We start from the raw sequence: 12009 nt of genomic DNA, 5'->3' as shown, positions 1-12009 counted from the left end.
TTTGAAATCATTAAAAAGTGGTTCTTAATATAACTCATTTCTCAGTAGGTTATGTAGAGCTATGAATATGTGATGTAGCCTAACCTATACACAACCTTTTGATTAGTGATTGTCATTGTGCTGTCTTTATATTTCCAGACTGAAACTAATAAGGTAATAAGGTGTTTTTATCCACTTAAACGCTATATACTTAGTTCACGGTAATAAGGTGTTTTTATCCACTTAAACTCTATATACTTAGTTCACGGTAATAAGGTGATAATAAGGTAATAAGGTGTTTTTATCTACTTAAACTATATACTTAGTTCACGGGGTCCCCAGGGCTCTATAATAGGTCACCAAATTTCTATTACAAAAATAGGCGATCTATAAGCTCACAGCTCACTGCGACACACTGTGAGCATGTAGATTAGCTATTTCCAACAAATGTTCACCCCAGAATAGGTACGCTAGGGTCCATTTGGTTAAAGATGGAAGATGTTTTTCATGTGTCTATGAGGTTGACATTACTCCATTAGAGCCCCTGGTGTGGTTGTTATGTGTAATGATGTCTTCTCTTTCTATTTTGGGATTCTTCTTGGAAGCTGACATGGTTTGAGTCAAAAGTCCCCCAAAACATCCCCTCCCCTCATTATCATACCACAACAGGTGTGGGCTTGTAAGTAGCCTCGTTTCCAGCCTCACTCATCTGCCAAGAGAAGAGCCTGGTGACGACCTAAAGCAGAGAGTGTCTATAGGGGGCGGGACTTCCGTCGTACGTATTTCCCCCAGAAAGAATCTTTTTCGACCAATCACAACACTCGTTTCATTCACGGAGAATGTAAACAGTTTGTTAAGCGTCAACGTCATTTCCTTGGGCGGTACTTCCGCCAACTTCTGGTATTTCAGTTTAGACACTCAACCTCCTAGGCCTTGCCCAGCGTGCAGGCTTGTGAGTAAGTAAGCCCTGCCGAGCCCTGAGGCCTAATAGGTCAGGAGCCTATCTCCTGTTTCTGTAGTCTGAGGCAGCTTGATGTACAAGTACATCCTGGACATGACTCTAGTATGTCACTAGCCCCTCCCTCCGGAAATCTCATTTCCATTTGATTCCAGGAGTGAGTCAGGCATGAAGGCTTGTATGGGCGTTTCTAGTGCATTACCAAATAACCGAGCCAATCAGGGTCCTCGCTCATTGTTTTGTGATTGACAGCGGGGGTAGGCCAATCAGGTGGAACCCGAGTGGTTCACACGTCATTAATCAATACACCTTTCATACAAGCTGCTCATTAACATCAAAGACAAACCAATTACTCCTGGTGATAATCACTGCAGCCTAAAGTGGCTTAATTGGACATCAAAGGGCCACTTGGACATCAAAGCTACATTACTCCCGCCCAGCTCCAGCCCACAGCCAAATTGTCCATATAGGTCTGCAGGCCAGACTCACTCCTGAAATAAAATACAAATGAGATTTCTGGAGGGAGGGTTTACCAGGCTAGAATAGAATAGACTTTATTTGCCATTTGCACAAGTGCATAGGAAATTTTGGAGCTCAGCTCCCAGGGTCAGCATTTTAAAAAGAAGACAAATACAAATACAGAGAAAACATACAGTGCCTCCTATAATCCTACATATATCCTACCACATTACCTAAGACAAATATCAAATATAATAAATAAGCACGTCATAGTCTAAAAACAGTGCAAATAGTGGTGCAATTCATCTTATCATGATCTGTCCTAATTTAGTTCATCTGCTCTGATTCAGTTCATCTGTCATATTGACTACCGTCCCTAATGTCCTCGGCTACTAAGCGCACAGTGGCAGGAAAAAAGCTGTTAAAAAAGCGTGTTGTGTGGGTGGAGATGCTCTCTGGTCTGTGGTGTCTCAGGTTGTGTCCTGAGTCTCTCCACACGAACAGAGGGTGAGCAGGATGATGTCGATCCTCAAGGATCCTCTTTGCTCTCCTCCTACAGCGTTGTGTGTAGATTATGTCCATGGCAGGGAGATCTGCTCCAATAATCCTCTCTGCAGTTTTGATGACTCGTTGGAGCGATTTCCTCTCAGCTTGGGTAGTGTTTCCATACCACACCGTGATACCGCTGGTGAGGATGCTTTCAACGAGTCCTCATAGGCCAGAGTGAGGGGCCGGGGACTGAGTCCGGCCTTCTTCAGCATCCTAATGAAGTACAGCCGCTGCTGGGCTTTTTTCACTGTAGCAACAGTGTTTTCAGTCCAGGTCAGATTTTTTGACACATGAAGGCCGAGAAACTTAAAGCTGTCTGCCTGCTCCACCTCTGTCCCCTTGATGGTGAGGGGTCGCAGTGTGGGAGGTCCCCTCCTAAAGTCCAGAATTACTTCCTTCGTTTTGTCCACATTGAGAACGAGGTCATTGTCCTCTCCGTAGCTGATGATGTTGTTCACCTGTTCCCTGTACCCTGACTCGTTTCCTCCTCTAATAAGGCCCAGGATGGTTGTGTCGTCGGCATACTTTATTATGATGTTACTCTTATGGGTGGAAACGCAGTCATGTGTGTACAAGGAATAGAGTTTGGGACTTAGGCAGCAGCCCTGAGGAGTTCCAGTACTAACCGTGAGCTGGGCTGAGGTCTTATTTCCCATCCTCACCACCTGTGGCCTATCTATCAGAAAGTCCAATATCCAGTTGCAGGTGGGTGTAGATACACCGAGGTTTGCCAGTTTCACAGTTAGCTTCATAGGCTTAATTGTGTTGAAAGCCGAGCTGTAATCCAAAAAGAGCATACGTGCATATGTTTTGCTTTTCTCCAGATGTTCCAATGTAGAATGAAGTGCCAGTGCCACCGCATCATCCACAGATCTATTTTTGCGATAGGCAAACTGTAGGGGGTCCAATGAGTCAGGAATAACATCGTTCATAGACTGAAGAACCAGCTTTTCCATACACTTCATTGCCACTGAAGTCAGTGCCACTGGTCTAAAATCATTCATTGTGCTTGTATTGGCTTTTTTAGGGACTGGTATTATGACAGAAGATTTGAAAGGCCGGGGGACTATTTCCTGTGCAAGGGAGCTGTTAAAGATGTCCGTGTACACCCCTGCCAACTGCCCAGCACAGGCCTTCAGGACTCTTGGCGACACTCCATCAGGGCCAGCTGCCTTTCTTGGGTTGACCTGCCCAAACGCTCGCAGGACCTGTGTGTGTGTCACCTGAAGTGCCGTCTCCCCAGGGCTGTGGGGAGATTTTGAGGGGGTGTCTCCATTCAGTCTGTCAAATCTAGCATAGAAACTGTTAAGGTTATCTGGCATGTTGTTATCTCGAATCTCTGTCTCGTTCGTGCCTCTCTTATAGTTAGTGACGGCTTGGATACCCTGCCACATACTATGTGTGTTGTTATCCAAATAATAGCTTTCAAGTTTCTGTGAGTATAGTTTTTTTGCGGTTTTGATGGACTTTCGTAGCTCGTAACGAGCCCGCTTATACTCCATGGTGTCCCCCGACTTGAAAGCTGCACACCGGTTCCTGATTTTCATGCGTACATCCGCATTGAACCAGGGCTTTTGGTTAGGGAAGACTCGAATACTACGAGAGGGGATGCAGATGGAAGTGCACCATTCAATATAACCACTAACAGTCTCTGTGTAGTCATGAATATTGTCCGTGGCCTCTTTAAAAACATTCATGTCTGTGGCCTCCAGGCAGCCCTGTAGGTCTGCCAGTGCACTGTCAGTCCACATCCTCGTGGTTTTGACAGTGACTGGGTTTGCTTTTAGCTTAGAGATGTAAGTGGGCCTTAACAGGACTGCCAGGTGGTCAGATTTTCCAAATTGAGGTTTGGGAGTGGCAATGAATGCTTTTTTTATGTTGCAGTAGCACTGATCTAATGTGTTTTCCCCTCTGGTAGGGAAATCCACAAATTTATAGAATTTGGGCATAGCCTTCTTTAAATTGCAATGATTAAAATCACCAATTGCAATAAAAGCAGCATCCGGGTACATATTCTCATGTCCGGTTATCATGTAATGCAGCTCACTCAGAGCTCTCTCCTCATTAGCAGAGGGGGGGACATATACGACACTCAGAACGATGCACTGTAATTCTCTTGGTAAGAAGAATGGCCTACACTTTAAAGTGATATATTCCACATCCTCAGAACAGGACTGGGATATAACCTTCGTGTCAGTACACCAGGACTGCTTGACGTAGATCACTGCACCTCCCCCGCAAGTTTTGCCACAATCCGCTGCTATGCGGTCTGCTCTGAAGGCTGTGTAGCCTGACAGCATTACAGCCTCGCTGGGGGTCGTCTCTCCAAGCCATGTCTCAACGAAACACAGCAGGGTACATTCCTGGATGCACTTCTGTATAGCCAGCCTACCAGAGATATCATCCATCTTGTTTCTCAGCGACCGTACATTGGCAAAGAGTATGACCGGGAGGGGTAGTCTTCCGCGGGTAGCCAGGCGTCGGAGTCTCCGCTGTAAACCTCCCCGCCTTCCACGCTTCCTTATCGGCCGCTGATCACCCCATACTCCGCCGTGTCCGGGTGTTGCTCTGTCTGCATGTAGCTCCGGAAAACAGTCCAGATCCGCGAGATTAAAATCTCCTTTATTACTCAGCTCTCCTAACTGCACTAAAGTTGTCCTATCATACTTAACTTGTGCCCTTATGCACCGCACAGAGCGAAAAAGTAAAGACAGTAACAAACAAAGAGAGAATAAATGCTTGACTCGGAGAGCACCGCCCGCATGAGAGCGCCATACCATACCATAGTATGTCACAGGGACTTACCCCAATCCAACCCTTGATGCAGAGTGCCAAGCAGGGAGGCCCTGGGTCCCACACAGTGTTGGGTATGACCCGGCTGGGGCTCGAACCCCAACCTCCCAGTCTCAGGGCGGACACTCTAACCACAAGGCCACTGAGCTGGTGTGGGATCGATCAATAATAAAAATCAAATGTACTCTTTCACTTGTAAACAGTAGAATATACAAATATCACAAAGAACGCTCTTGTACCAAAATGATCAGTTATGAATTGCATCAAATCTCACAGTCCTCTAGTTATTAGAACAAAAGTAAACGTGTTTCACCTTGTAAACAAAATGAAGATAACAGATGTAGAATGGTCTGGGATGGTGTGAGAGCCTCATGTGTTTGTTTTGTTATTGTTGAATGTTATGTGATTGTTTTTTTTTATCATTGTTTGTGTGTTGTTGTGCCTGAGGACCCCCTGGAAGACGAGATGATGCATCTCAAGGGGTTTATCCTCCAATAGAATTTTTTTTATCCTCCAATAGAAAAATGTTCTCTTTAGCATAAGTCACAAAAATAATACTTGTGTTCCCCACAACTAAATATATTAGCTGCATACTGTAACATTACTCTGGTTACTAGAACCATAATGAAAACATTTTACACAACAAACCATTCACATCTCATTCATTCCAAGCTACAGATGAGCTTCTTAACCTAACTCCATGTTACAGTAGGTATAATACCAGGTAAGCATTTCTGATGACATTTAATGTGCATTCCACACCATAGGTGATTTTTGCCTTTGCCACCAGGGGGGGCAAAGAACCACACCCCTAAAAGTCACCTATGTTCCACACACACATTTACTTCACAGATACACTTCTCCGTTTATACCTTCATTTAACATATTCAAGATCACTTTTTTATACACTTTATCTCATCATTTCTCACCTGTAAACACACAGACAAACTAAAGGCACATTACAGCAACTTCCATTATTACATTATTAGCACTTCTGTGATCGCGGCGGAACTCGGCTGCGCCTCGTTCCTGACCGCATCACAGGCGTGCTAATAATGACGGTAAAGCACACCCTCTCGTGTAATATTGCTTAAGTCTGCCATGTGTCTCTACCTCTATAATGCCAGAATTGCTTCTTAAAGCATTAACATTGGTTCACAAGTTTCCTTACCAAGTATTAGGCTGAATACCCTCAAGTCTCCAAGTCTTCCACCAAACACCCAAATGCAGGCTTCTGGACAAACAGAAGGCTGCAGAGTGGCCACCCAATTTATGCACTTCTCTTAAAGGGGCAGTGCCGCATTTCATACAGTTTCAGAAATACACATCAGCTAAGACAGTGATTCTCAAACATTTTCATTTCAAGGACATGAATATGTATATTCCCATACAAGATTTGTGTTAAAATGTATATCAGTATATACTGTATGGTTACTTTATCATTTCATTTCATTAGGTTGACCTCAGATGAAACCTCCAGTGGAGTCTGCAGTCATCTTGGTTCCAGTGGTGTAAAGTAACTAAGTACATTTACTCAAGTACTGTACTTACTGTAAGTACAGTGTTTAGGTATTTGTTTTACTTTACTGGAGTTTTTCCAATATTCAATATTTTTCTACTCCACTACATCTCAAAAGCAAATTTTGTACTTTTACTCCACTACAATTATTTGAAAACTTTAGTTACTAGTTATTTTGCATATACACATTATTATATCATAAAGCAGACATAAACCACTTCAGCCCTATTTTATACATAGGCTATTTGAAAATAGCCGATCTACAAGCTCACACGTAGATCTGCTATTTTCAAACATTTTATTACTTTTACTTGTTACTTTAAGTATATTTCGATGCCAATACTTTTGTACTTTTACCCAAGTAACATTTTGAACACAGGCCTTCTACTTGTAACAGAGTATTTTTTATATTGCGTTATTGCTAATTTTACTTAAGTAAAACATGTGAGTACTTGTTCCACCACTGCTTGGTTCTCCATGCATCATGTCTATCTCACCACTACTTTCTGCTCATGCATCCTTCATCAGAACGTCCACATTATGTTGATGTGGGACAGCCACGCCCCCAGAACCCACTGTTTGCACTGAAGCGCATTGGACATGCTGGCCATTCATAGGTACTGCAGCTTAAAACGGCCTGGGGCCACTGTACATGAATGAGCCAAAACCAAGCGTTTCGACCAATGGGCTCGACTCACGAGCTTGAACACGGGGCTGCGCACCGAGGTGACGCAAAACGTGTCACAGAGGTGACGCAAAACGTGTCACCTCTGTGACGCAAAACGTGTCACCGAGGTGACGCAAAACGTGTCACAGTGGCCCCAAATAGGCCACGTCCATCACATTTTCCAACCCTGAAGAAGGGTTGAATTGGCCTCATGCGCTGGGTGAGCAACTCAATGCAAGTGGATGGGAGAGGATTTCTGGTGCCCTCTCTATTATTTTTAACTCTATGGGGACACCTTAGTGATCAATGTGTCAATGTGTAGAATCCTACAGCAACAGTTCCTGAGCTGGGAGCTAATTTATTTATCACTTCTACCTTCTGATAGATGATAGTCTTGAGAGTACCTGACTTTACTTGAGTACATATCAGAACATGTACTTTTGGCAAGCCTCTGTCATTATAACATTATTCTACGTATTAAAATATCAGCAAGATGGCCATAGGAATAGCTGTGATAGCTGTGATTGTACCTCCAGAAGTCCATGTGTTCTAATAAAGTTACCTGATTCTGAAAAATGGTCAGCAAAGAAGGTCAGCAGTTGGAAATGTGTCCAGGTCCAAGTCATGGGCTGACCACAACAGCTCTGATGTCTGTTGGGCTCATAGGCTGACCACAACCCTCTGATGTCTGTTGGGCTCATAGGCTGACCACAACCCTCTGATGTCTGTTGGGCTCATAGGCTGACCACAACCCTCTCATGTCTGTTGGGCTCATGGACTGACCACAACCCTCTGATGTCTGTTGGGCTCATGGGCTGACCACAACCCTCTGATGTCTGTTGGGCTCATGGACTGACCACAACCCTCTGATGTCTGTTGGGCTCATGGGCTGACCACAACCCTCTGATATCTGTTGGGCTCATGGGCTGACCACAACCCTCTGATATCTGTTGGGCTCATGGACTGACCACAACCCTCTGATGTCTGTTGGGCTCATGGGCTGACCACAACCCTCTCATCTTCCGTGCTCTGATAAATGTCCACAGAGCTTAAAGTTGTCACATGAATCACCCAGGATATGATCAACTATTATGCACCTTTAAATTAGTTACTCACTGTGGAGAAGCTCAAATTCCAAAGCATGTCTCATAATGGCTCTTTATCACAAAGTTAACACATAATAATAATAATAATAAAATAATAATAATGAAGAATAACAATTTAAGTTAAATGTACAACTTAGCTGTAAATTGAGTAAATTGATTTACTCACCACCGTTCACATGTACAAACATCAAGGGCTGAATAGAAAATAATTCAAGTAGAGTCTGGATAAAGAACACATATAGGTTTTACTTAAAAATACAAAATAATTGATTACAGGAAGTTTTGAAATATCAGCAACAATTTAATTCCTAAATTCTAAAATACTTTGTAGTATACTCTATAGAGAGGCAGGATTCCAGGGCAGGATGAAATATATTGCACCCAGGAGAAACTATTGTCTTAGAATTCTGGTTGACAATAGTTATAGTAATAGAAATCCAACAGTCTGTATTCCTTGAGCATCAAAAAGCTGCTCATCTCTGCAAAGTCCAAGTTTCCATAATAATCTAGAGTCCATGAAGGTCCTGTGGAGACTTTGGTAAGAAAAGTTCTCTGTTAATAAACTCCCCACATCCCCATGAGATGTCTGTTGTTGTTTTTAAAGCGCCTTGTAGAATGTCCAAAAAGGCATATTCCAGTAGAGAATCCAAAATGTTCTTTCCACTTTCGATTGTTTTAGTGCCCAGGCAAAGAGGACGAGATAGACAATGAATAGGAAAGGACATTAGATTTGAACAGTTTAATATGATTGTATATTCTACAGGTGTTTATTAAGGTCTATGTGTCCACTGTGCATAAAGGTCTATTGTACATGTTATGTATCTCCAGACATCATGTCAGGATGTAACAGGGAGTAGGTGGTACGGATGTCTTCTTATCATGATATATATGCTAGCGGTGAGGAAGCCAGAGGGACATGGACCTCTCTCAGAACAGCTCATGGTATTTGTACCATAACTCCTCTTTTCCAGTAGACTGTGTTGAAGATATGGTCTGGGTTTAGTGCAAACCAGAGTGAAGAGACCAGGTCTAAACAATAGTGGTTCTGTGAACCTCCCTGTGTCAGGGGGAGCAGGAAGTAAAATGGCTTTTTGCAGGCGTCCTCTTGCTTCTCATGAGAGCACATCTGCATGCGTTGCCCAAACATACAACGTTCAAAGCCCCATTGTGTGTGGGTCGTATCTCTTGTTAAGGCCCATAGACTAATGTATTTACATGTATTTACATTTTGCTGTAGCTACTGTATTTCAACAGCAGTTAATGCAGGAAACCCCTTGACATGGGGCTCCCTACCCCCCACATCCCTACATTAGAGAGGAGACAGTGGGTGTGGCCAGGAATAAGGTCTATAAACAGTATGTGTTCACACACTTCACTTAACATTGTCCATGACCCTCATTAGGTTTCTGAATAAACAGAAGTCAAACTCATGATTCCACTTCAGGAGTTAAAACATTTTAAAGGCATTTGTCATATCTTTGTGTCCTGAGGTCGTAGTCAAAACATCAAATGTGTTTAATCTCTGAAACAGTCAATGTGTGTCCATGCCGTAGCCAGACACCCTGTTGAAGTGTCATTGAGCAAGGCATACCCCCTGTCATTGCTCGTTTACTTTGAAGTTTCTCTGGATGATCATGTCATAAAAAAAGATAACAGTTAAATGTAATGATCCAACTTCAGTGTGTCCAACTCAAGTACATTGGGACAGTTTTACATCAACCCAAGATCCTCAGAGAGTAATGGGTCGGTTTCACGCAGAATGAATATCAGTTTTAAACCTGCAGCAGTTCCTTTGCTCCTCACTGTGTCGATGACACAACGTGCCTTTTCATGTTTCACTTGCTCCACGTGGGCCTTATCATACTCCTCTTTGATAATCACCCCCTCCTCTAAAAGTTTGTCTAGGATATTGTTGAGAATGGAATGTGAAACGCTGTCGATGAAGCTGCTGCGCACAGACAACAGTTTGTCTTTCGCCTCATGACTCGGTGTGCGCTGAACTTGTTTTCTTAAAACAGCAGCTGAAAGGTTTACATCACGTTCCCATGGACAGATGGATGGGTTACTGTCCCTTAAAAGCAGCTTAACATGTCTAAACCTTCCCTCTAAACTCACTTCAAATGTGGATACGTAATTGTGATAGGATGATTCATCAACTTCAAATATTGCTCTATCTGGTTCAATGACAATGGATTCATCTTCAGGTGAAACAGAGAGGGTGTATTCTTCATTTGGGATTAGTTTACAGGGAGGCTTTTCAATGTAAACCTCTTCCCCAACTAGCTTTCTCCTTTTGTTCTTCACTTCATCCAGTACAACGTTCCGAGGCAGCAGCAACACTTTTAGAATTGAACTGGGATGATCATCATCAATCGGTGGTGTATAAAACAGTGACACCAATGCCTGGACAGGACTGGGCTGGACAGGACTGGGCTGGATAGGACTGGACTGGACAGGACTGGGCCAGAACATCTCCATGATGATACCAAATAAAGATAATCCAGTTACATTTATGATAACATGAGTTTCTGTGATCACATGGGGTTTGATCAGTTCAAACCAATCATCATCCATCACATGGACTACAGACAAGGATTTGCCTCCACCTGTGGAGAGGATCTCACAATGTGGAAATTGTAACTGACACACAGACCCCTGAGAACCTTTGATGTCAAACAGTGGTCCTGCAGGCCTCTTCATGCCAAGCTGGGATAGAAGCCCTCTGTCCCAGTGGACTGTCCTGTAAGTCACATCTCCCTCTGTCTTCATCTTAAACACCACGTCGGTCACGCTGCATTTGAACAGTCCTGCTTGGGTGCAGTGGAACCTGTAGCTTTCCTTGTTTTCTACAACAATGATATCAGGTGTCATTTTCTGGGTTTTGTCCAGTACTGTAACATCATTTACGCTGTGGGAGCGCTTTGCTCTGAAACTTGTCGTGTTCTCTAAACATGGAATTTGGCTCAGTGAGGGTAAGCTGTGAGAACGAGGCAGAGAGATGGATTCTTCTATCCTCAAACCACTGAAGCATGAACTTGGATCAGTTTCATCTTGGAGCTCCAGAGAGGGATGTAGAGAGGACAATGACTCTGTAACAGGCTGGTCTGTGGTTGACAAATCACAGGCTGTGTCACATGACATCATTTCATCTGGGGAATCATGGGAGGACTGTTGTGATGTGGATGAGGAAGACAACATGGAGGAGACTATAACAACAGAGGGATACATGTTGGATGTAATTACTTCCTGTGAAGCATCTTGGGAAGAGGGAATATCAGACTCATCTAACTCATCTAAAGTTGAAGAGGGAAGCAGAGGGAGGTTTGATGAAGGAAGATCATCCTTCAACTCTTCGTTTACGTTTCTTCTCTTTCTGTCCTGTGTTCTCTGTGAAGAAACCATGTGGGGTCTGTTGAGAGTGGAGTCAGAGGATGTGCTAGTTGATGGAGAAGGAGTTTCAGTGCTTGAGTGATTCTTGCCAGGTTCCAGTGGGTAGATTTGGGGTTGAGGCTGGGACTGAATGGGAGGGTTATCACCAGGTGTGGAGGGAGGGTCAAACAGAGTCTCCTCAGATACTATCTCCTCAAGCATCTCTGTAGCATGCTTCACTCTTCTGCTGTCTCTTTCTTCATCCAACTCTTTTGTCTCCTCTGGAGTGTCTTCCATCTCACTATGTTTCACTAGTCTCATATACTCCCGCATTCTTCCAAAGAACACCCTTACTCTGCTTTTTTCTTTCTTTTTATCTAAAGTGTCTTTCATCTCACTATGCTTCACTTCTTCAGCTGTGGAGGAGGAGGCTGTGAGACGTCCTTTTTGCTTTACAGTGCTCATCTTCTCTTCTTTTAATTTAGTCCCAGAGACAACATGGGAATGAGTAGTTCCCTAAAAAATAGAAAAGGAAATTAAATCATGGACATTTAACTTATTAACCACATTGACACACTAGTAAATGGCACTCAGCCTAAAGACACCACAC

General features: G+C 43.4%; 1 protein-coding gene across 2 annotated transcripts in view; it reads right to left on the bottom strand.

The window, feature by feature from the left end:
* Window positions 1-12009, bottom strand: part of LOC308077409 (uncharacterized protein) — a 312304-nt gene that overhangs the window by 199462 nt on the left and 100833 nt on the right. Inside the window, exon 10 of one of the 2 annotated variants that reach the window (XM_080418085.1) lies at window positions 8401-11915. The exons of the other annotated variant lie outside the window; for it this stretch is intronic. Coding sequence (XP_080274211.1) covers window positions 9741-11915 — 2175 coding nt within the window. The 3' untranslated portion in view covers window positions 8401-9740. Of the gene's footprint in view, window positions 1-8400; window positions 11916-12009 lie in introns of those variants that run through there. 2 annotated transcript variants of the gene reach the window in all.

Source organism: Gymnoscopelus braueri (assembly GCF_963280865.1).
Source record: "Gymnoscopelus braueri genome assembly, chromosome: 21".
Classification (NCBI taxonomy): domain Eukaryota; kingdom Metazoa; phylum Chordata; class Actinopteri; order Myctophiformes; family Myctophidae; genus Gymnoscopelus; species Gymnoscopelus braueri.
Note: the sequence above shows the minus strand (reverse complement) of the source record. Positions and strands in the feature narration are given on the sequence as shown.